Genomic DNA, 26732 nt, shown 5'->3' on the forward strand with positions numbered 1-26732 from the left:
AAAGCCATAATTGATCATATTTATATGAAAGCATCCTCAGGTAGTGTAGAGACAAGTTTGTTCAAATCATGACCCCCGGAGGTAGGGCGGGGCCACAATGCCCGACTTAAGTTTTACATAGAAATATATAGGAAAATTCTTTAAAAATCTTCTTCTCAAGAATCACAAAGCCATAATTGATCATATTTATATGGAAGCATCCTCAGGTAGTGTAGATTCAAGTTTGTTCAAATCATGACCCCGGGGGTAGGGCGGGGCCACAATGGCCGACCAAAGTTTTTCATAGACATATATAGGAAAATTCTTTAAAAATCATCTTATCAAGAATAGCAAAGCCAGGATTGGTGTTGGGACTACTTTTGGATTTAAATTATTAAATGATAAACCAATTTCTACTTTTTCCTAGCCACAGTGCTCAGGTGAGCGATGTGGCCCATGGGCCTCTTGTTTATTTAGATGAATGGTGTTGCCCTGGTTTCTAAAAGTAGAGATTTTTGTAAAAAGGCTTCTCCTCTCACAATTTTTGTCTGATATTGCCGTTATCTTATGAAAAGAGACTATCAGCATGAGGAAATTCAATAAAATAAAACAATGGATGCAAGCAAAATGTGTTAAAAAGGGGCATAACTGCATCTGAAGCAATGTTCCAAAGCACAAACTGTATCCTGTACCTGAGATTCATTTACTGCCTGTTCTGTATATTACATCCTCTGATGAAAACTATAATGCCTTTTGATAAATTCAGTCATTGCTAATATATTTTTATCAGAGCCAGTTGTGCCTGAATAAGACAAGGTTTCACTGTGTTAGAATACATCTTCCATAAGTATTGGGTTTATGAAATCCTATTCAATGAAGAACAAATCAGACCTTGACTCTTAAATTTATTTTACAGATAGAACAGGGTAGTTTTTTCTCTGTTAATAGTAATACATAACAAAAGATTTCACAACCAGATGTAAAGATGAACACTAAAATACATGATAGAGGTAGAATTAAATAATTAAGCAAGAAATGAATTTAGCAAGAGATGAATACATAATAATATTGCCAATAAGATGATTGCACAATTACCTAATTAATCACAGCCTTGCGTAATACATGTAGTAAAACATTACCTGCTATAAAAGGTACATTTATAGTCCTGTATCAAAATTAATGACATTTATTGTTATCATTAAAAGAAATTTCAGAGACAAAACAATCTAATCATGACATTTCCTGTTCTTGTTTTGAATTCATTTGACAGTTAAACAAGTACGAGAGTATTCATCAGAGAAAATGAAGTGCTTATTACAGCATTCTATTACCCCTAAACCGTGAACATTTAAAATGCACTCTTGTCTATTCTATAGGAACTGTCTCCCCTATTAAAAGCTGAAAATTTAAATATAGCGTAAAGTTATGAAAACCACACCTGATTATAGATTCTTCTCTGATTATAAGTAACGTACATGTATATGTTATACTTCATTATTTCAAATAACAATATCTCAAATACTACACTCGTGTAGCATGATGTGGAAGTCTGAAATGATAATATCTCAAATACTACACTCATGTAGCGTGATTTGGAAGTCTGAAATGATTCTTCTTTATGAATTTTTAACCTGCATCTCAAACTCTCAGATCTATATTTTTTTCAGTTCAATCAAGTTCAAGATAACGAGGCTTGTATAACACAGACAAATTTACACATAGGCTTGTTCATATAATGGACAGCTTGTCTGACAATATCAGTGTACAAGAGCACCAAAAATAGACATTTTCTATAAAAATTTCTAATTACAATCTAACACAACAGGTTACCATATACGTGTATACACATTCATAACAAAATCTAGTACATCAGATCCCTTATTCACATTTCAAGAACAACTCATTTGCACATGATCCTCACACTTTAAGAAAAAAAGCCTTTCAACTTTCACACCTTTCAACAACCTGCTTACTTTAATGCCTTTAATTACATTTTCTCCCTGCATTTCATTATTTCATTCATCATTTATACACAGACATGAAAAAAACATTGACATTAATAGACTTGAATGACCTCCTTCCATTCTGATTTTGGCCACACTCCATTTGGACGGACATTAAATGCGCTGGTTTTCCAGTCCCAAGATTTGACAGGAACATCCCACTGTTTCCCATAGTTTGCCTCGATGTAGGGTTGTGTTGGACATGGAACTCGCACCCTGATATCCAGAAGAAGTGTCCAACACAAGTCAAACTTTGGAAAGACATACCTAGGAAAAAACAACATACTTAATCAAAACTTGCAGCTCACCTCCATGAATGTTATTTATAGGCAAGGTAAATCTCACATCAAATTGTTTTCTAGTCAATGTACATCCCTACTTGAGTTTTTCCTGTAAGCCTTACTTGAGTTTTCCCTGTAAGACTTGCTTGAGTTTTCCCTCTAAGACTTACTTGAGTTTTCCCTGTAAGCTTTACTTGAGTTTTCCCTGTAAGACTTACTTGATTTTCCCTGTAAGCCTTACTTGAGTTTTCCCTGTAAGACTTACTTGAGTTTTCCCTGTAAGACTTACTTGAGTTTTCCCTGTAAGACTTACTTGAGTTTTTCCCTTTAAGACTTACTTGAGTTTTCCCTGTAAGACTTACTTGAGTTTTTCCCCTGAGCTGGCATCAGTTCCCCCATTCCACATTGTGTCTCCCTCTTCATAGAAGAAGAAAAGGTCCAGTTTGACTTCTCCAGCCTTGAAGGACAACTCGTAACTATCTGACACCTGTAAATGATATCATCTCTCCACTGTTACCCTGCTTTTCCTTTTTCCTTTCAGTATACAATACAAATATAGTATGAAATTGGGTATAAATATATTAATATTCAAATGGAATTTAAATGACACAATTTCTATGGTTTTACTGTATCTTGGAAAAATTGTGTCTTGGAAATAAATGCACGGTTTTTGGTATCAATATGGTAGAATCTTACTTTGCCAAACACATGCTTGAGGGGAAGTCCAGCCCTCTCCATGGCGTCAATGATTTCTGGTTTATGATCTTTAATCCAAATCCCGAAGTCCACATCTTTAGAATATGAGATGATGTCACACTGTCGAAACCAGCCTGAAATAATTCATTAGACAAAATAAATACATTTACTTATATGCACTGATACTATATATAGAAATGTTAACAAGTTATTTGTTATCCTAGAACCCCTCTAAAACAAGAAACAGGGACAAAACATAACAAACACTTAGTATGTACAAATGTACTGACATATAAAAACTCAATTCAGCAGGCATTCATAACAAACATTTCACTGTACCTGAAATGTGTCCTCACTGACAGACACACAGACCTTACCTAGACAGGTGCCACTGCTGAGCCAGAAGCGGACCCCTAACTTATCTAGAACCTCCTTCCCTTTGACCAGGAGTTGTCTGGCCTTCCTCTGAAATCGCTGGGCTTCTTCTGTGTTATCTTTGGGATACTGGGTGTAGAACATCTTGGCTCTTTCGTTGTTGCACTCCAAGAAGTGTGAATCTTGCTTCATGTGAAGAAAATTTCGGATTGATTTAGGCACACTGATCGATAGGCCATCAATGGTTATGCTCCGTGTCTCAAATCTACAAAAAAAATTAATTTCCTTTCCTTACCATTCCCATAACAAATAGCTGCTTGAATCTTGGCACTAATATACAGTGGACCTTCAGTTATCGGATGCCAGATATCCCGATGCTTCAGTATCCGGACGACTTTTCATAGGAACGGAATTTTTTTAATGTTGTTTTGTTTTGTTTAACTGGTAATTCACATGTCCGGACGCTTCACATATCCAGACAAATTGACTAGGAACCAAAGCGTCTGGATAAATGAGGCTCCACTGTATACATTTTGTCCCACATCCCTCCATATAATTAATCTTTTACCATTAAAGTTCAATCATTCAAATATACTTGAATTTAGAGTTATACATTTCATACATATTCAAGGTCATTTGATCCAGACCTATTATACATGTAGTTATTAAAAACAACATTCAATACTTGGCAATTAAAATTCCCACCAAATTCTCCCTGAATTCATTATGTATTTGAGAGAATTGTAAGTTCTTAGATAATTTGAATTTCATTCATTTAATACTTATTCTTTACATATCGTATGCCCCTGCTGTGGCTCCAAAGCTGAGGTCAGAGGTTGGCATCTGGATCTGACTGGTCCACAGAAACCCTGAGAGGGGGTAGAACACCACCACATGTACTGTCAGCTCTGGCTGCTCCATGTCCTGTAGAAACATGTGGGTGATGATCTGTTGTGGAGAGGATCCAGGATTCTTTAGGTGGGAGTCTGGATTATCCTCTTTGGCGTCCACTGCAGCAAATCCACTCTGACGGAACTTTGATAAGACCAGTGGCTAAAATTATAAGCATGAAGAATAGGATTCTATTGAATGAGAGGCTGTTTTGTTATACCGCATAAGCAGATTTTTAGCGAGGATTTAATTTTGGCATTATTAGCGAGGGTGCTGAGATAGCTAAAATTGAATATCGCTAAAGATTAATTGTGTTATATTTCTAATAGCTTCTTTAGTGAGCATTTAAAAATTGCTAAAATTACATCTAGTTAAACATAAAATACCAGTTTTTAAGGACAAATTGCTATATTTATGTTTCGCTAAAATGTTCACTTATATGGTATGTTGTCATTGAATGATTTCAGCTACATGTATTAGAGACAGGTGATAAAACTTAATGGCTGTAAATACCAATTTATCTCATTCCATTAACACGTCATTCTCCATTTTAAAAAAAATTAAAATTTACATTTCAGAAGAAAGAATTGGTTTTATTTTTAGTCTTAATGATGTTCCCCTCCCAATCAATTCAAAAGAACTTTATAAGACACCTTTCTTTGTTGGAAATGTCAGAGGTCTAGATTTTTTTTGGGGGGGGGGGGGGGTTTAGGCCACTAGTGCATGAAAAAGTCTGTAATTTTTAAGAATGCTTATTTGGAAAATTCACCCTGTTAAGGTAGTTCAGATAAATATTTTTGACAATTTCTAGTATTGGGTTTCAATTAAGCCATTAAAGACTTCTTTGTAGAGTTCATTCATCATGTTTATAACATTTACTTATTGGCACTCTAACTTACCTCTAAAGAAAACCTTTCACTTGCCCTTGGCAAGAAAAAGGCATAAATCTAGACCACTTGCCCTTTGCAACAGAAAAGCCTAAATCTAGACCCCTGGTCCTCCATGAAATTTATATGTGAAAGGGTTCAAAATAAAAATAAACATACAATGGCAACTTTGTGTCCAAATACTCCAAAGGAGATGGCCTTTCTTGTAAGGTGGCAAAAGACGGCACATCTGCCTTCATTATCAGAGTAATTCTCCTGTTCTAAAATCTTGTACAGAATCTCGGGCTCGATAACAAACACTGTGTCTTCTAAATCATCCCATACTCTCAACACCTTCTTCACCAATCGCTGAAAGAAGAATGTTATGACATTATTTAAACATGTTATTTATATATCACACATAGATATTTTTTCGTTTTTAGAGCAGAGAGTTAAAGAAAACATAAAGTGTCAGCCTAAATTGACAGGTTTGACTTTAACAAGGTTTGGCATTATACATGCAATTCCATGGGACTGACGGAGAGCAATAAATGCAATATGAAGAATATGTTACAGGAAACCAAGAAAAAGATGACTGGATTGGGAATCGAACCAGGGACTCTTCAATCTCCTAGGAATAGGTACATGTGTGTATGGCCAAAAGTTTCGTAATGTGATATATCACGATTTTTTCCCCAAAATATCATGATAATATCATGATATTTTTACAGGCAATTTTTACAATGATTTTAAATGAATAGTCCTTATTTTTTTAAAAATATGCTAGAAAAACAAAATTTCACTATTTTAAAAAAAATTATGGAAACAAAACTAATCATGTTTGGATGGTAAGATGCCGTTCCTTTACAACATTTTCTGTGAGTAAAATTTGAAATATTGAACAAAAAATGAATAATTCCTGGACTTTATAATATGTACCTAAATACACATGTACCAGTATTTTAGTCTCCATTTCACAATATGTATCAAGCAACAAAAATTCATGATATACCGGTATACCAATAAAATCGTACATCCCTACAATCTCCAGTCAGGTGCTCTAATCACTGAGCTAGTCAGGCCAATATACAAAGGCAAAATGTACCGGGTAATGATAAATTAAACAATAAGGATAATCCTCATTGAATTAATTAATATATAAAGTCAAACCTTATTATCTCAAACTTTAAAAACTTCACAAGATATCAGAAGATAAACCCTGAAGAGTTTCAGATACTGATGGTAGAGTACATAAAAAAGTAAATGAGACAGAAACATACTAAATCATTTCTATATTTACATGATATTTGAGATATCTGTGTTCAGAATACAGTGAAGTCGCCAATTCCGGGTCATGCCAGGGTGTTTCTTTGATATTTTTGCAAATCTGTTCAGTTTATATTTTATGCAATATATGTATTGAAAGAACAAACAGTGAGTCATCCAAACACCTTTTGTTTTCAAAGTAGCTACACGGGAACAATATTTACAGGGGTATTTCAGCAAGGCCTAGCTTCCCCAGTTACGAATCATTTTCTCCATTTCCGGGTCATGTGACTTCACGGTTTTGTAATATTCATGGAACGTTTCGGAACACGATTTTTATGATGTTGAAACATAAAACAATTCATGCAGCTTGGAAAAAAAGTAAAACAATCACAGAAATATGTTTAAATTATTTTTAAAACAATTTCAACAAAACAAATTGCAGTATGCAGAATGTAAAAAAATATATTAGGATTAAAAATAATACAATTAAATTCATTTATTTAAAAGATGCATTTGAAGGGTTAACTCGATTTTAATTTTTAGAAAAAATATTTTCCAGTTAGAATACTTTTGAAAATCAAGGTAAATACAGGGTTGTCGAATGGTTTTGTACATAGAAGTTTGAGATGTTCATGCCACGAGATTGCGTGACCCGCAATTGGGGAAACTACTACAGTTTGATTTAATAATCATTATAATTTTATTTGAGCAGCGATCATTATGATTGATTTCTGAGTTAAAACTAAATGCATTTGCCATACTTTCGAGCTCTTATTATTTATCTAGAACTTTTATATCAGCCTTTCTGCAGCGAACAAAAACGAAAGTAGCCCGTCACCGCAGCAGAAACATCCAAGTCTTTAATGAGTGCGTTTCAGAATTTCGATTGTCGGATGCTCTCTTGAAGTTGATATTCAAAATTTTGTAATTAATTACAATCAGAAAGACCAGTTTTTCACGACCAGCGTATTCATTAAGTTTTTTGCACTTAAATTTTAACACTAGGCATAAAATACACGCGGGTGACCCGGAATAGGAGACGACCCGGAATTGGCGACTCCACTGTACCAACGTTTTACTGTACTTAAATGTTTTGACTAACCTTTACATTATACGTAGGCGGGTCTTTGTCCTATAAAATTAATCAAAAACATAAATATAGCATCATCAGATTATGATTACTTTTACATTGAAGGTACATTAAGAACCCCAGATTCCTTATAAGTTATAAACTGTTCATATCTGACAACATTCTGTAGCAAAGGAACATGAAAAAATAAACAAAGCTTACCGAGTTTTGTTATGAACATTTGCAAAAGAATTCCATAAGTACTTACACCTTTGGATGGAAATTGAAACCAAAGGAAAAACTGAAACAGCAGAAAAATAACACATATAAGTCCTAAACACTTCACAATCTGCCATCGTCTCATTTCTCGAGCATTCCTACTTTCAACTTCACACACATGGGCGCTGACATGTTACAGTATCGCACCAAAACATTTGTAGTAAATAATTAAAAAATGTTTTGGAATAAATTTTAAATGCTTCTGTTTGGTTATTTATTGCTATATATTGATACTTTTTCCTATATTTTTGGACGGCTCTACAGGGTTTAATTTTAAATATTTTTTTAAATTTATTCACTGCGGATATATTTTATCGTCAGCAACGTGTCGAAATCACAGCCGTGATGCCGGGCTAATCGGTAATCCATATGCTTGTTTTGGGTCGTGTTCCAGCCCTAAAATCGTCACATAATGGAGGAACACACTTATGTAGAGACGTTAAAATTTATTGTGGTTTGTTTAATGTGGTATATCTGCAGTGCTGGCGGAAACATCATCGGAAAACTTGTGTTGAACGAGTTCCCTTATCCGATGACAGTAACGATGACGCAACTCATCTCTATCTCTGTTTACATGGAGCCGATTTTCTGGTTTCTGCGGACTCCGAACACCGGGAACATTCCCCGGAGTTACTACTATAAACTCATCCTGCCTCTGGCGTTCGGCAAATTCTTTTCCTCTGTTTCTTCACATATCAGCATATGGAAATCCTCCGTCTCCTATGCCCACACAGGTGATCTCAAGTTTAGGTGGTGGATCAGAAAAAACAATGGGTTGTTCTGAGCGATTGCTTATAATATTTTTATTCTGAATTTCTTTAAAATATATATTCCTTATTTTGTCTTTGAATTAAGGAAATATAAAGGTATCATTTTAAAAAAAAAAAATTACCCCATGGATGTCGATGTGAGCACAGGGGTTTGTCACAGTAAATTTGTTCTTTTACGTTTTGATTGGCATTGAAGTTTGGCGCTGTAGTACTATGACGTCATAAATGTTAATTGTTTTCCGTGGAAGACCATGAGACTTTAGCTTGACCATCGGACTTTAGAGTCCCATCCCCTTTTGGAGTCCTACATATTTAGAAAATTTATTTTGTTATGGTAGCATATATTGTAACATTTATCTATATTTTTTACTAAAAGCTACATTATATTGTTAAATGTGTGACTTCCAGGGTTGTGGAAAACTCAAACTCTCCCAGTAAGTATAGCCAAGTGTATTGTTCTATATTCAGGAAATCTTAAAAAGTAAAGACTTTTAGAGGAGTATTAATTCTTACTGAAATGTGATCTGATAATTAAAGTATTTCTGTACAGTGATGACTAATTGCACAACTTGTAAATTCTAACATATATATTTATTATCCTTTTCACTGTTTCTGTTCACATACTGATACTTTTTGCAGGTTTCCATCTTGCCTATCTACGAAAGACGAATAGGGCCACATAAAAAAATACTTTTGGGTAATTACAGAAAAGATTCAGTAATAGTGAACATGATTTTTATTAAAAAACATTTTGGAATTAATTAACCTAGAAAATTGGTTAGAAATTGCAAAAATTCTTTGAGTCGATAATAAAGATATTACAGATCAACACGATCGGTAATAAAAACAAAAATCTGGGTTATAACGAGTTAATTATACTCATAATTCCCCACCTGTGCTTCAAATCCTTCTGTTGAAATTTGTCATATTTTAAATCAGCTCTTCTTTATACGAGTTAATTTTCTTGTTATAACGTTTTCTCGTAATTATGAGTTGTAAATTTAATAGTTATAAGAGAACCATGCTAGTTTCGCTTTCAATTACAGATGATTATAAATATATATTTATGCCATTATCTTGGAATTTTTTCGCATAAAAATGTGTAAGAGGACGAAGTTATTAAATTGTGCACAGCTGGGATTAAGTAACAATTTTAAATTGTTATAACTGAACAAATATTTCACTTGTATCTCTTTTGCATTTAAATTTCTATGTACTACATTTTTTTAATTGCATGACATATAGTTATATTTAAGGAGAGGAACTCTGGAGTCGCATATAGAACTTGTTTCCAATCCTTTTGGTTATACAATAAAATATCCCAAAACTATAAGATATAATGAATGGAATTGCTGAGAAATTTCATTGATTGTTGAAATTGCGACTTTACACTGAATATGTGCTCATCATTAAGTAAACAGCATTACATGTACAACAATTAAACTTGATTTTTTTTAAACATATCAATCATTATGATTAATATCACTGTCGATATTTAGAAATTTAATTTTTTATGGTTACATATATTTATTTACCTATATTTTCAGTAAAAGCTACCTTGCCATTGTTCACAGTTGTACTGTCCAGGGTTCTGTTAGGAGAAACTCAAACTCTCCCAGTAAGTATAGCCATATCATTATGCATTGTTCTATATTTAGGAAATCTGAAAAAAACTGTAGACCTTTAAAGGTATATTACTTCTTACTGAAATGTGATCTGATAATTAAAATAATTCTGTACAGTGACTAATTGTACAACTTGTAAATTCTAACGTATATTTATAAACTGTTATATTTCTTATCCTTTATATACTGTTTTTTTTTCACCTGTTGATACTTTTTTCAGGTATACCTGTCCATTGTGCCTATCATTGTTGGTGTTATCGTGGCTACCCTTACAGAAGTCTCCTTTGAGACCCTGGCTTTACTCAGTGCTCTAGTAGCTACACTAGGCTTCTCATTACAATCCATATTTTCCAAAAAGGTGAGTATAATTATTCAAATCAATTCATTTATTGACAACACCATCATACATTGGCATATAGTCATGAATACAACAATTAACATACATAAAATAAAATATGAAAGAAATTATGTACATTTACTGGGTAAAGGCAATTTATAATTTGTTAAAATGTGACAAGTTTAAATTGATTCTGAGAATTGAATTTTTTTGTGGATGATACATCATTGAATGCAAAGATGAATGTACACATCAGTACATATATAAAATTTCCTTCCTGTTACAGTGCCTTAAGGACACGGGTATAAACCACCTACGACTTCTTGTTCTCCTGAGTCGCATCGCCACGGTTTTCTTTCTCCCGTTCTGGCTTCTGTTTGACTGCAGGAACATTGCCAACAGTGATGTGTTTGTAAGAATTTAAAATTATAAGTCATCTAATGTTCAGTACTTGCTAATGTGGTTTAGTCCATGGTCTTCTAAATCAGTTTATTTGGTGAATGTAAATTTAATTACATAAATATCATATTTTGCTGAACTTTTCACTGCTGAACAATGTTACAGAAGCACTAAAACATAAACATTACTGCTCCTTGAATATTAAAATATCTATTTCCTCACCTCAGGAGAATACAGATGTGATGAAGTCTTTCCTGTTGTTGATTTTGGACGGCATGTTCTACATGATGCACAATGTGTTTGCGTTTACTGTGATTGCTATGGTGGCCCCCCTTAGTTACTCGGTAGCCAATGCCATGAAGAGGGTCGTCATTATCAGTGCCTCCTTATTCCTTCTGCGGAATCCCGTCACAACAGCTAATGTGGTGGGCATGCTCGTAGCCTGTTTCGGAGTTCTGTGTTACAATAAGGTAAAACTTAATCTCATTATGAGCTGGCCAAAATATTCTAGGTTATAATCTGAGATATTTGCATTTTTAATCTTTAAGATAATCAAATTATGAATATTTAATAAAAAAAAAAAGGACTTAAATAAAATTATTCAGTGTCTTTCTAAGCTGCTAACATACAGGGTATTTTTTTTACATGCACGTATGAATGCCATGGGGCCCACTCTTATTATATGACTGTTAATGAAATGTCGATGAGGAATCATTTCTCTAATATTATTAAGAGTTTGACTCAAAACTTTAAAAAAAAATTTCATTTTATGAATTTTTTCCCCATTCATGATTTCCCAAACTTATGTGTTTCAGGCCAAGTATGACCAAAACAGTGCCCGTCGCCGAGCAGAAACTCTACCCTTGGTGCACAGTGAGACCAATCTGCAGGCCCATCTCAACCCGAAAGGGCTTCCTCACTCCAAGACAGAGGTCAACCTGTTAAATAGAAACGGCATGATCCACCCCCAGGATCACATTTTGTTACAGAACAATGTAAGTGTGGACCATGTGACCATCTTCCCACCCTCCAATCCCTGGCCTGTCAATCAAACTCATTCCAGACACGCCCCCAGTGAACAATCACAACTTGTGTCTCGGGGCTCACATAGGATATTTGAAATTTAATTGTTTTTAATAATTTTCTTTGTTAAAATTTTTTATTATTGTTATTTTGATGAAATATTGAGCTTTAATGATCAGATAATATTTATTGATATTTTTTGACACATTTTTGTATGCTGTGTTCTGAATATATCAACCTTTATAATATTTGTTCATCTTTTTTATGTATTACTTCATTAATTTGCCCTTTTATTACAATTAACATGATTAATGGTTAAGATTTTTTTTTTTCATTTTAGTCATTTTTATAAAAAGTTAAATCATGCAAATTTCCAATGAATTGTATAAAATACATGTACAGTAAGTTGAATGTTGGTTAAGTAAGGGTCCAATTTTCCTTGTCTAATTTTTGATTAATGATCATGCAATGAATACTTGAAGCTGGGTTACTTCTGTAAATCTGAACTAGTTAGATATTAAACACAAAGGTGTGTGATACTGTATATATAATGTCCACTCTATAGTTTACAGTAGATATACAGGCACTTGTTTGCATCTTACAGTGATGTTTGTTTATTTTATTTTCATGCAGCCCATTAGGCAATGGTAAGCTTCACAAGCAAATTTAGCATTTAATTAATTTTAATTAATTTTTTATGATGTTTGGTGTGTGTATATTTCAGATCAACGTATGAATTGGTGGTAATTTTTCTTTTCTTTTTTTTTTCAATCTTTCACATTTGTAGCATGTTCCATCTTGTATTATGATTCCATATAATTGATTATCATATTTTATTATAAAAATATTACTGTAAATTGCAATTATATAGCTGTAAAGAATGTGTTCTTAAAGATACTAGTACATTGTATTTTACTGTTTACTTATACGTGTGATTTTGCTCATTGCACACATTACACATGGTAACAGCTTACCAAAATATCAAAGTTTTTTTTAAATATATGTATAAAGGTAAAGTTTATTTATTATGAAGAAAAAAACAGGAAGCAACAATTTCATTTAAGAGCATTTTTCATTCTTTACTTTTAATATTTGTGGAAAATTGAAAAAATAATATTGAAATATTTAAAGTTCTGATTATTACATGTATGTTTAATGTTAAAACATGGATTTTGCTGGGATTTTTTCTTTAATTTTTCTTTTGTTACATAATCCCATTCATGATTGTAAATATTATTCATGTTTGTTAAAAAAAAATTTCAAGGAGGGATGTTGGAAAACAACACCCTTTGTCCTTTGCTTTACAAATTTAAATACCCAGTTTGCATCATGTAAATTAATTAGCTTTAATCAATTATTATTTCTTGCTAAATTAACTTCTTCACTGGTTCTTGGAGTGATTAATAGATGAAAATATGTTAACTTTCATATGCACTCTTGAAATGCACATGAATGGTTTTGATTTTGGCATAAGTAGAGTTGGCATCAGTATCGTAAGAAATTGTAGTAAATGTATTGGAATCTTGATGATTACTTGAATTTTGATACATGTAGATCATCGTTATATAAGGCAGCTGTGAATTTTTAATGTAACAAGTCAAATCTAAAGTAAAGCTGTTGTCCAAGGTTGTGCATTTTGGGATATGACCATTAGGCATTGCTTTTTGTAAAATACTGGAAAAATGTACGATGGATGTCATGCTAAAGAAATACTTTTAAGATTACACTGCTTTTTTAAAGTGTAGCTGAGATCAGAATTGTTAATGAATTTAATTACCTTCTAATTATTTGTATAATTTATGTAAAAATTATTTGATTGCAACATTGCTGTATGTCATATAATTTAATGTAAACACACATAATAAGAAATCATTTAAAAATGTATACATGTATACTTTATCAATTGATGTTACATGTGCAGATGATGATATTGCTTTATGTATAATATATAACTTTTTTCCCCTCTGTAAGACAAGGGGATAAAGTATTTTAAAATTGACAGAATTTTTTAATATGAAACATGTACTGTACATGTAGGTACAATTTATTATGTGATAGGAATATTCACTTCTTTTTTCTCTATAAAATGATTAAACTCAACAAATATAAATCATCATCACTTGCAGCATCTAGTTAACCGCTTTTTCACTTCAAAGTCAAACTATATGATGTCATTGACATTTTACAAAAGCTTTCACATAAACACATACATGCACATGAGGAGGTAAGATATTTGCTGTGAGTTGAATTATTGTGCAATGTAATCATAAGGCATAAAGGTGCTATATTCTTGTACTGAGGACATATACTAAACAATGGGTATTATGTATCTCTGAGATTATATGTATATTGTACAATGATGATTTTTGTATGTATGTAATGTATACATTCCAGACATTGGTTTTAGAAAAGATACATAACCCATATGATAAGGGTAGCATTAATTTGTCAGTTACTTTAAGTAACACATGCATACCTGACAAAGATTTTATAAGTATATTTTATTTTATAAATAATATTGCCATCATGGCAAGAAAATTCTCACAGCCAAATACTGTTACAAGAAAATGTATATAATATGGATATGAATATGTACATATGTATTTGTACATGTATATAATTTTTTTGGTTTCTCAAATGGTGAATGAGTATTTTATGCAAACATTTTTTGTCATTTGATCAGATGTGAGCTAAAGTGAGAACATGTTTTAATGGTCAGTTTGTTTGTCTGTTGGTGTGTGTTTTAGTGAGAACAAGTATTACAGTTCAGTGTGTTTGTCTTTAAGTGAGGAAGGTGACGTGTGAGAATTATTTTTTATGTGATGACCTTGACTTCCCTGTAGAGGTCACCAGTCAGCCATTTTATTTTTCTCCCTAGTCTTTGTTATTCTGGTTCTACGGGGCTCTTTTTCTGGGACAATGTTTTGATATCTATTATGGTTGAAGATGTTTACATTTAGCTCTTGATATATTAATATTTTTATGCAAATGTTCAAAGTGATGTTATTAAAGTAAATTTGTTACCCGTAAAACTATTTTGTGTTGATTTTAGCTGCACATCCTTAAATGATTCATGGTAAAGGATATTTGATTTTGAACAGTGTTCAAGTTTAAAAATTTTGTACAAAAATCTGAAAATGGAAACACCAGAGGTGGGATCTCTGGTGGGATCATGTGCCTAGGAGGAGTAAGCATCCCCTGTTGACCGGACACACCCTCCTTGAGCCCTGTGTATCGATCGGGTAGACAGAACATTCCATAGTTTAATTTCAGAATAAAATACGAAGGCCTAACAATGGGTATGAAGCTAGTCAGCCACAATTCAATCCAAAGATAGGTTATATTTGCTTACAAAGTCATTATACTGACCACATAATTTACGAACTGCTGACTTTATACGAGCTTGTTGAAATCCCTGTAACATCAAATCAGGGAACAAGAACTTACCATGAATTTATCTGCATAAGCACGTAAGCTTAATGTTACAGACCTTTAGTCTGTAAAACGATGTAGAAACAGTGGATGAATACTAGATTCCTTTCAGGGTTGCAATTAACGTTTTAAACTTTAGAGGACATGTGGGCCATCAACTTACAAGTTTTACTAGCCCACATTCATCTTTTGGGGCTGATGATTTTCTGTGTACTTTATCGCATAGTTTTTAAAAAATACAAACTACATTATGATTTTAATTTCTACAGTATCTGGGGAATTCACTTCGCAGTCTCATTTTATTGTGGGTTTTGAGCTAGTTGTATGAAATTCTTTGTTTCTTTCACTTTGAGACCTTACAAACTGGCAATTTTCCAGTTCATTATGTACAGAAGTTAAAAGATATTCTGTAACATGTCATGATTTTGTAGAAAACGAGATCCACATGCGTTTCTTTATGACAGATTGTAAAAACAGTATTTTTATGTACTCATTGAGGGACAATCTCGGAAACTAAAAAAAAACGGAAATTCATATCAGAATTCGAAAATGGCTATGATAGATTAGGAATTCATTTATTTTGGATAAATTATCGGTCAAAGAAATTCTCAGAATGGAGGGGGGGGGGGTAAAAGAGTTGAAGTAAACTGCTTCGAACAAACAAGGGCTGATCTAATATTATGTCACAACTGCTTTAAATTTATTGAAAGTTTTCAAAATTTTATACATGTATGCTCTGAATAAAAGAAACAGAAGAGAGTTCATAATAATCTTGATCATAGTACATGTAATCTTTATCAATCAATTCTAGAAGCATATTCTAAAGGTGCATGGACACAGATTCGAAGTTAATATTTTCTGTATAATATCATGACATATATTTTAATAGCATTTCACACAAAAATATTTCAAAAATTTTATTTCATCTTAAAGTTATTGAAACTTCAAATTTTTTGGTTGGGTTTGATTGACACATGTCTTATTTGCAAATTTTACTTTCCAACTCAAAACGGCATTTCCAAGTGTGTGTATGTGTATTAATGAAATATATCAAGCATTTTAATCCAGAATTTTCTAATTATATTTTTAAATTTTTTGAAAGCAAAACAATTATGATAAAGGAAAGTAAGAGAATATAAATATAAAATTGTTACAAAGTTGCAAGGAGTCAAATTGATCACACCCGTGTAAAACGTACAAATTTTTATACCGGGCTAACGCGCTTATTATTTAGATTTTTGATATATTTTTGTGTGTTTATATATCACCGTAATGCGTATCAGAAAATATTGTTAAATTCAATTTGTTTCTTATTAATATAACTGCAATATATTTTCTCATGATATACATGTAGTGTATGTATCACGAATAAGCATGAATATCTCCATTGTTCGTGGATTAAACCGCTCTTATACGTCAAAAAGTTCAAAAAAATATAGTGCACACTGTTTTGTTTTAAAAATGACAGTTGCAACGGCGTAAATCATGGCAATTCATCAGAAAAATAATGTAAATATAAGAAATGAATTTAATTTTTTGATATATTCATGTGTAAATGCTTTTAAAATATACGCCGGTCATAATATTATACATGAAAATATTAACTTCATGAATCTGTGCCGGCGTGAACCGTTGTTTCTTATTATTAAAAAAAGAATTGATAAAAAAAAAAAAAAAGACTGGTAAAGAGAGAACATATGGCCGTAACAAATTGAATCACCGCGCGTTTATTTACAATCAAATAAGATATGTATGAGGGTGTGTACAGGAAAGAACTATAATATAAAAGTATTATGCACATGCTTATATTTACATTCTTTAAATACCTTTTTCTATAATCTTATTTCCGTTAAGTCTTCGTGAATTTAGTGCCCTTAAAACTTTCGTATTTAATAGATTTCAAAAGAGCCCTGTACGTCAACTGACGTTAAATGACGTTGGCAAAGTTAAATAAAACAAAAACAAAGGTTTTTGATTTTTTTAATGTCCAGACAAAGCAGATGCGGAAGAATATAAGAAAAGATTAATGATTTTGATGTGATGAAAAATACGCTTCATGTATTTACAATGACAACGGAACTGTACGGAATGAGTCTGATTAAAAAAAGACAATGATAAAGAATGGTCTTCAAGCAATGGAGGCGGTATTATTACATAAATTTGAACACGTGCGTCCACAAGTAACAAAAGAGGTCACAGCACTAAACCGTCAGTCCCATTTCTCCAAAAGAACTTAATTGTTCTTAGCTGTACGCAATATATTTTAATGATCTCAGAGTGTTCAAAAATTTGCAACAAAATTTTACATCACAACTCCCTTTGGCCCAAAAAAGACTAATGTTAATTTTGATGTCCATAGGTAATGGGATTGAATTCTGTTTTTATATAATACTATTGTTTCCGAGCAATATTTTAATGTCTTTAAGCTTTTGCAAGGAAAATTTACATCACAGCTCTTTACGGCTTAAAGAGAACCCCTTTTTGATATTAAGGTCAAAAGGTCAAGGTAAGAATTCATACATTAAAAATAACATTTTCAAGCTAATAACTTTTAAAAGTTGTATTTGTCAGATCTATTCTTCAATTTATTATCATAAATCCATATGGCGTGACCTAAACCTTTATTGATTTTGAGGTAAAAGGTTATAGGTCAAGGTCAAAATGATTTTCAAATCACGCTGTGAATTTTTAATGTAACAAGTTCAGTTGACGCTTAGTAGAAAAATACAGCGAATGTAAATATTGCATTATAAACACCATAACACCATGACTTTTAAAATAAATTGTTAACTTATCTGATTTATAACGAACTAGGCTTATAACGAAGCGAAATTTCCAGTCCATGGCACTTCATTTAAAGCGTATTTTACAACATTTGGTTTGCATATACGTATATATATTTACCACTTTCGTTTCCAGGCGATAATTGTTTTTTAAAAAAAAAATTTCAGCTTTTGCAATGAAATTAAAAATCACAGGCCGTACTGCTCGTGGTCCCTATTTATATAAAGCAGTTCGTTAATAAGGCTCATTATTTAAATTGTATTTTAGAGGAACTGGAATTTCATTCTACAAGTGGTAATCCTGAAGAGGAAATTCTTCAAAATCATGTCAGTTTTGAATATTTTTAATATCCCATACAACCAAAATGAATTTGAATTACCATATCTATATACTGGATTCCGTAACTGCATAAAAATCCTTATAAACAAAGATACATACACGTAGCGGGTTCCAGTAAATGTACTACCAAGCCTTATTCTTTTTCAAATATTATAGTGTGTAACAATATTATTATATTCGATAAATGGTGTAAATTAAATGTCGATACTTAAAAATTGTAAGGAACTTTTGGAAAATTTGAAATAACAAATTTGTCCCAAAAAAAGACTTACAAATGTTAATTTTGATGTTCATAGGTCATAGACATGAATTCTATTTTTAGATAATACTATTGTTTCCGAGCAATATTTTAATGTCTTTCAGCATTTGCAATGAAAATTTACATCGCAGCTCATTAACCGCTTAAAGTGAACTCTTTATCTTGTCATTGGTCATTTGCAAAATTATTTAGTTAAAAACATTCTGATTGTACACACAAGTACAAAATTGCTTGAGTATCTGATTGACAATATCTATATGGTTTTTGGAGACCGATTATTCCAAAAATCTATCGGAATTCCCATGGGTATCCATTGTGCCCCGTAATAAGCAGATCTATTTTTGTATTCATATGAAGCAAAATTAAAAACTTATACGTGAAATGAAGAAAACACTTGATGTGGCCTTCTACTTCGATATATCCTGGTTAACTTCAAGTTGAAATAAAAGATACCACATACTAGTATTATGACAAATCTGTTTCATATTTGGATATTTTACTAGAACAAGACGTTAAAGAAAATCTAACAACAAAGCTTTATGATAAACGTGATGACTTAATTTTCAATTGTCAACTTCCCTTCCCTTTGCGACAATATAACTTCAATTATGTAATGGGTTTATATAATTATCTCAGTTATAAATTCGATACGCAAGATCTGAAAGCTCTCTGTATGAACAATTTCTAAAACGAGGTTCGTTATTGATTAACAAGTTAATGAAACTAGACTTTAACCATTCTCGTTAAAAGTCATCTTTTGGTAAGTTCTATGGTCGACACAATGACCTTGTCAGCAAATACAATCTATCATTAAGTCGAATACTGACTGCTGTTTTCTAACTAATTGTTAGGCCTTCATTTACACTGAATTGTCAACGGATTTTCCCATTACTTCCCGATCATATCAAGGAGCACATGGCTAGTGTGATCGGTCGGCTGGGGATGCTCACATCTCCATGGCACCTGATCCCACCTCTGATGTTTGAGAGGTCCGAGTTTACTCTTCTCCAAAATTGTAATTGCTTAATGGACTTTTGAGATTGAATACTGTTAGTATATATATTTAGTGAAGCAAGTTTTACATTAAAATAATTTTTTAAAAAAACACATTGAATTGTATATAAAGAGCATTTTTTATTGCCTTTTGTCAATGTCAAGAAAATTTACAATTGGTACCGTCTACGGTGAAGCGATACTAATCTGGTCATATTGTACACCTAATGGCAAGGTGCCAAAATTGACCACAAACGTGTAAAACGTGGTAATGATCCATTAAGACCCAAACAATTTATAAAATGATTCTTCTTGCATATTTACGATGAATTGTTAAACTTTCAAATCAATTTTAAGTTAAAATTTTTAACCTGTGTATGCCAGACTTTTACCAAAATGATTTTGTGGTCCCATCCTATCCTATCCTTAAAAGCCTTGATATCCTATCTTGGTTCCGAAAGCTTTAATTTGTAGTGCTAAACTAACTTTTGGTGCCCTTCAATCCTAACCACAGAAGTCTTGCTATAAGGTTCAATCCTAACCATGGAAGAAGCCTCGATTTGTGGTCAAATCTAAACAACAGAAGCCTCGATTTGTTGGCCAGTCCAAACTATAGTAGCCTTGATTTGTGGTCTAATTCTATCCACAGATGTCTTGATTTGTGATCCAATTTTATCAAGAGAAGCATGGATTTGTTGTCCAATTTTTATCCACAGAAGCCTCGATTTGTGGTCAAATCCAAACCACATTAGCTTCGATTTGTGATCCACTTCTAACCACAGAAGCCTTGAATTGCATGTGGTCCAATCCCATCCACAGAAACTCCGACATGTGGTGCAATTTAAACCACAAAAGCCTTGATATGTGGTCCACTTCTAACCACAGAAGCCTCGATTTTTTGTCTAGTCCTATCAATGGAAATTCCGATTTGTTGTCCACCCCTATATCTTCAAAAGCCTCTATTTGTTGTCTATTCAAAACCATAAAAGCCTTGATTTTTAGTTCCATCCTGTAATCGTGTGTTTTGCCCATCCTAACTGTAGAAGCATCATTCTGTGGACCACCTAAGTTTTAAAGCAATATGAGCTGCATTTTTGAGAATTTTATATTGCTGGTAAAATGTGTTATTATGATTAATCTGTATGTAATCTAAATCCTTATGATCAATAAGATAAAGTTTAAAAATGTTTGAAGAAATATTTCTGTTACCTAATATACTGTATTATATTTTATTTCAGGACAGTAATTCAATTTTGCTTCAATAAAAGCTTATTTTTCCAAATTAAACAACAGAAGTTTATAAAGCTATTTTATGTCATTGAAACAGTTAATTACAAATTTGAAATATTGTTTTCCTATGTCAATCATGCAATATTGCTTTAAAAATATTTAATTCAAGGACAAGGAAATTTCTTGATTTGAAAAGTATACACAAATTGAGAATATTATTATGTAATATATTATTTTTTTGACATACTGTCGTTCATTGTTGTTTTTTAAAAAGAATTTTAAGTAATATGTCCTGCAGTGCTGATGTCAAAATTTTCTATTGCAAAAATGTCATACACTTATTCAAGGACAAGGACATTTCTTAAAATGAAAATACAGTATTCCACTTGCATCTCTTTTATTTTCACTATTACTTAAATACCTCCCTTTGGAAGGGACTGGCCTTAAATTCTGTTTGCAAAGACATATTGAGAAATATATATTAAAAAAAAAAAATACACACAGACACAATATCCCATGACGTTAATAACACAGTCATGTGCCCTGTTTTTTACAGCAATAAAAGCGTTTAGCTCTCAAAATGTTAGGACCCTTTAGGACTCTGCTTCTCTCCTGATGCCATTTGGACGAATGTCATCTCAAGGGGAGGTAACACATTTATCTGCGTAGAAGATCAGAAATCATCAAATGAAAAAGTTTTTAATTGAAGATCTAGGATGTGACAAGAGCTAAATTTCCAATAAAAGGACAGGGAATGTTGCGTTTAAAAAACTGTTTATGAACTTCGTCAGGAAATGTCCCACTTTCTCTTGGTTCACTTTTGTGTTTTAAATCTATTGATAGATTTTTGATTATTTCTTTATTTCCATTTTATGTTTGTTTGCCTTCATAAAGTCACCGAAGATTTCTGTTGACCAAGATGTTGACATACTTAAACCTCGTCAATTATTAAGTAACATTAAACAACCGTTACGAAAGGTAATTTGGATGTTACACTGAGTTCCCAAAAGTCACATTTTACAAGTACTTTCAATAAGAGAGAATTTTACTGAAAAAAACCAACTGATAGGCCTATTGGATAGAATTTTCGCTTTTCCGAGAGTGGTCTAAAAAAGTTTTTAAAAACAATTTTAATGTTTATATATATATATATATATATATATATATATATATATATATATATATATATATATATATATATATATATATATATATATATATATAAATAGCAATCTGCGAACCATATCTATCCTCCAATTTTCTTCCAATCGGAGGAGATTCAAATGTAAGAATTATATCGAATACAAAATATGGAAAATATGTAAATCTTATTACAATATCATCTTCATATATCAGAATTATTCATTTTTAAAACTGTATTTCAGAGAAGCTTTCCTCGCAGTTCAGTTGAATTTCTTCAAAATCACATATCAGTGTTTAATACTTTAAACAAACATGTCAACCAAGAGTATGTTCTACCCTATCTATAAACTGGATTCCAAAACGACATCATAAAAAATCCTTACAAACAGTTACATGCATTCCACTGTCCAGCGATTGCTTTACAAGGCCCTTAATTTTATTCTTTGCAAAAAATATTGACTACTGTAAATGAGAAACATCAGTAAACTACAATATATTCTAGTGGTAGTGTAAATCAGATGCGTTTTCTGAAAAATCCAAAGAAAATTTAATATCGTAGAATTTTACTTAAGTTAGTAACATTAAATCTCACAACTTTTCTACATTGTACACATCTTATCCTAATGATAAATTAAATCCAGACTTTTTGATATCATAGACATTGCTTTTTCAATACAAAAGGAAGTCGAAAATTTATTTCTTGTGATTCATTATCTGATTGTAAAAGATAAATCAATCAAACAACTAGATTATATGATCAACGAGCTGATTTCAGCTATTCCATCTTCAACTTTCCTAATTTATATTGTGAAATTCAGCTGTCACCTGTCTTTGGTGTTGCATGTAAAAACAGTTTTTCCAAATGAAGTGATAAAAGCCGTGGCCCATGATGGTAATTAAGATTGAGTAAAACCCTTGCCCATAGTGGTAGGATTGATAAATGGAATGTCCGTGAAGGTAGGATTAATAAATCACATGACACACCGTGGTAGAAATAATAAAAGTTATTACCAAAGGGGTAGGAGGGATAAAAGCCGTGGCTCATGGTGGTAGGATTGATAAACGTTGGTCCATAGCGGTAGGATTTGTCTCAAAAAAGTTTGAGTGTGGGATTTGAATGCAATAGGTAGGGGAAAAATCTCTTCTCAAGGACGGTCACATGATTTGTTGAATTGATTTGAAAGCATTTTCTGATGACGAAGAATAAGGTTTCTTCACATTATCCCTTAGATTGGTAGTATGTCGGTGTAAAAGGCTATGAAAGTTTTATAAAATATTTTTTGAAGTCTCTTAATCAAGAACAACCAGTCTATGGATAGTGATCTGGAAATGCAATACTAGTATATGGAGATAGCGAACAATATTCAAGGTCAAAAGTCAAACAGAACAAATCGGGTGAATATTAAACACGGACCTCTTTAAAAAAATCAGATATGGGATTAAGTGCCATGGAGGAGTGAGTATACCCTGCTAGCCGGTCACACCCGCCGTGTGCTTCTTGTCATGATCGGGTTATAACGGGAAAATACGACAACAATAAATATATAATGGCCTGACGTTTGGTATGAAAAATATCAAATAGCATTTGACTTTTAAATAGATTGTATTTGGTGACATGGTCGACCATGGTTGATTTATCTTTTACAGTCAGATGATCAATCACAAGAAATGAAATTTCCGACTTCCTTTTGTATTGAAAAAGCAGTTGTCTATGATATCAAAAAGTCTTAATCTAATTTATCATGAGGATAAGATGTGTACAATGTAGGAAAGTTGTGAGATTTAATGTTACTTACTTGAGTAAAATTCTACGATATTAAATTTTCTTAGGATTTTTTCAGAATCAACATTTGATTTACACTACCACTAGAATATTTTGTAGCACAATGCACATGAAGTTTCCCATTTACAGTAGTTATTTTTGTAAGGAATAAAATTAGGGGCGTTGTAGAGCAATTGCTGGACAGTGCAATGTATTTTAATTAAGGAATGAAGCATATTTCAAGTTATATTATACGATATAACATAACTTGGGGCAGTTTACGCTTTATAAACCGCGAAGTGGAATAAGACCTCACGATGATTAAATTTTTAAGTAACGTCAAGCGGGGTAATACGTTTTTTGACGTAACTCATTGTGACGTAGGCAAGTTATGTTATCCAAAATGGATAAAATCTTTTATCCAATCAAATGGCTTGTCACAAGTAGAATTAAATTATTTGTTTGTAAGGATTTTTTTATGATGACGTTTTGGAATCCAGTTTATAGATAGGGTAGATGATACTTAGCTTGGTTGACAGGGTTAAGTTTTAAACACTAATATGTGATTTTGAAGAATTTCATCTGAACTGCGAGGCAATCTTCTCTGAAATACAGTTTTAAAAATGAATGATTCTGATATATGAAGATGATATTGTAATAAGATTTACATATATTCCATGTTTTGAATTCGATATAATTCTTGCATTTGCATCACCTCCGATTGAAAGAAAATTGGAGGATAGATATGGTTCGCAAATTGCCATTTACTAGTAATTTTTCTACCTGGTATACGATTTTTTTTACATACCGGTATTTATTTCTAAATCACTTATATGTTATTTTTTTTATTTAAACATTAAAATTGTAAGGACCACATTAGGATCCATTATCCTTCTTTTAGTAAAATTCTCTCTTATTGAAAGTACTAGTAAAATGTGACTTTTAAGAACTCAATGTAACACCCACATTACCTTTCGTAACGGTTGTTTAATGTTACTTAATAATTGACGAGGTTTAAGTATCTCAACATCTTGGTCAACAGAAATCTTCGGTGACTTTATAAAGCTAAAAAAACATAAAATGGAAATAAAGAAATACTGTATAGGGGGAAAATAACTCGCGGTGTTAATATTCGCTATATTCACGGTGTTAATAAATCCGTGAATTCAAGAAACAGTGAATAAATTTTCAATAATCTCAGTGTTTTATTTGGAAATTTGAGAACAGAGTACGATAGGTTGACTACGACAGGTTGATATACATGTACATGCAGTACATGGCCGTTTCAGTAATTACGAGTAGTACTCGTCATTCAGTTATTTTAATTATCACGCTTTACTTTAATTCAAATCGGCAGATAATAACTCGTGTTTGTTCAAAAGCTATTTTAATACCCAACGCTACATGTTTCATCAATCAAAACATGTGGGCCATGGATTTTGATCACCCGTGCGTAACTAATTTTACCACGCGTATTTGTTACCTGCATTATCATGCATGTTAGTTTTTTTTCAACATTTTGGTTTTTAAAAATCATTCAAATAAATATCAAATTTACTGAAGATGTGGAAGATATTATTTCGGCGAACTACATAAACACATTAACTTCCGTCCAGTGGTTTTTCGCCGCGTTGTATTGAAGATCTTGGGTGTACATGCACTCATCGGAATAGCATATAGGAAAGTCATTTAGAGTGTAGGACTTTTAATAACTGCACTTGTTTTAATTAATTATTAATCAAATCCATCAATTTTATATAAACCTACCCTTTTGTTCGTGAAATAAAAACAACGCCGAAGAATGTCGTTTATATATGTAGCTATGGTATGGATTAAACGAATATAGACAAGGGGGGGGGTAACTTTTATTATATACCAATTCCGCGAATTCAAGAAACCGCGATCGTGTCAGATGAGAGAAAAACGCGAAAATTACAACCCGTGAAATTAATCCCCTATACAGTAATCAAAAATCTATCAATAGATTTAAAACACGAAAGAGAATCAAGAGATAGTGTGCCACTTCCTGACGAAGCTCATATTAACAGTTTTCTAAACGCAACATTCCCTGTCCTTTTATCGGAAATTTAGTTCTTGTCACATCCTAGATCTTCAATTAAAAACTTTTTTTTTCATTTGATGATATCTGATAAATGCGTTACCTCCCGTTGGGATGGCATTCTTCCAAATGGCAACAGGAGAGAAGAAGAATCCTAAAGGGTCCTAACATTTTGAGAGCTAAACGCTTAATTATTGCTGTTAAAAAAACAGGGCACGTGACTGTGATATTAACGTCATGAGATATTGTGTCTGTGTGTATTTAAACATCAATTCGACACGATGTTCTCTCCCCTCCCCCCCCCCCCCTCTCTCTCTCTGAAGATATTCTTGTTTCTGCAACTTGAGTGTAAACAACTTTCATCATTTTGAGATTGAGTGCGCATGCCCAACATGTAAGACACACATTCCTGGCAGAGGGAGAATTTTTGCCAAAAACCCTGTGAAAAAGTGAAACTCGGAAATTTAATATGCAGTGATATTAATCAAGATATTCTTCTATGTGTTATGTGCAGATTTAAGTAGTTTAAGTGTTAACATAATATGTGAATATATTATTTGACTTAAATACCACATAACAATGGGGGAATCTATGCACATAGTCTCCATAATATCAAACAAATATACATTATCTAATTGATACAAAATAGTCAAGTTATGATTTGTTTAAAACCAGAGTTTTCTCTGTTATTGTTTAAGTTATTAAACTTTTATCATAACTTTCTATGCTCATATCCTTTTTCGCTATTAAATAGAAAAGTCTTTGTGCATAGTATTCTCTACAATCCGTTAGCATTTTTGATTTTTTAAAATGTGCCTACTTCCAATTTATTATCATAACTTTTAAAAAGTTTTTGGCAAAATCCCCCT

The 26732-nt window shown here is 32.3% G+C and overlaps 2 protein-coding genes across 2 annotated transcripts; one reads left to right on the forward strand and one right to left on the reverse strand.

Moving 5' to 3' along the window:
• Positions 1-865: 865 nt before the first annotated feature.
• Positions 866-7862, reverse strand: LOC134269170 (ribitol-5-phosphate transferase FKTN-like). The gene is made up of 8 exons (XM_062751392.1): positions 7698-7862; positions 7463-7492; positions 5272-5460; positions 4128-4387; positions 3337-3599; positions 2960-3093; positions 2626-2750; positions 866-2249 (listed from the first exon to the last, which is right to left on the reverse strand). The coding sequence occupies exons 1-8, from the start codon at positions 7791-7793 to the stop codon at positions 2036-2038; spliced, it is 1311 nt and encodes a 436-aa protein (XP_062607376.1). The 5' UTR covers positions 7794-7862; the 3' UTR covers positions 866-2035.
• A 181-nt stretch (positions 7863-8043) lies between these two features.
• LOC134269171 (solute carrier family 35 member E1 homolog) lies at positions 8044-12159 on the forward strand. Its single transcript, XM_062751393.1, has 6 exons — positions 8044-8442; positions 10026-10096; positions 10324-10461; positions 10727-10852; positions 11067-11309; positions 11655-12159. The coding sequence occupies exons 1-6, from the start codon at positions 8121-8123 to the stop codon at positions 11964-11966; spliced, it is 1212 nt and encodes a 403-aa protein (XP_062607377.1). The 5' UTR covers positions 8044-8120; the 3' UTR covers positions 11967-12159.
• Positions 12160-26732: the final 14573 nt, after the last annotated feature.

This window comes from Saccostrea cucullata, unplaced genomic scaffold, assembly GCF_032062105.1.
Source record: "Saccostrea cucullata isolate Sc308-1 unplaced genomic scaffold, CSIRO_AGI_Scuc_v1 ctg1079, whole genome shotgun sequence".
NCBI lineage: Eukaryota > Metazoa > Mollusca > Bivalvia > Ostreida > Ostreidae > Saccostrea > Saccostrea cuccullata.

What these genes read in the sequence shown, in the direction of transcription:
- LOC134269170 (XM_062751392.1), bottom strand. Translation starts at nt 7,793, where the DNA reads ATGAGACGATGGCAGATTGTGAAGTGTTTAGGACTTATATGTGTTATT. An exon ending in ACAGCAGGGGCATACGATAT is followed by an intron (nt 3,600 to 4,127) that starts GTAAAGAATAAG and finishes TTTTTTTTGTAG; the next exon opens with ATTTGAGACACGGAGCATAA. An exon ending in TCAAGCATGTGTTTGGCAAA is followed by an intron (nt 2,751 to 2,959) that starts GTAAGATTCTAC and finishes TATCATTTACAG; the next exon opens with GTGTCAGATAGTTACGAGTT.
- LOC134269171 (XM_062751393.1), top strand. Translation starts at nt 8,121, where the DNA reads ATGGAGGAACACACTTATGTAGAGACGTTAAAATTTATTGTGGTTTGT. An exon ending in AATCCATATTTTCCAAAAAG is followed by an intron (nt 10,462 to 10,726) that starts GTGAGTATAATT and finishes TTCCTGTTACAG; the next exon opens with TGCCTTAAGGACACGGGTAT. An exon ending in GAGTTCTGTGTTACAATAAG is followed by an intron (nt 11,310 to 11,654) that starts GTAAAACTTAAT and finishes TATGTGTTTCAG; the next exon opens with GCCAAGTATGACCAAAACAG.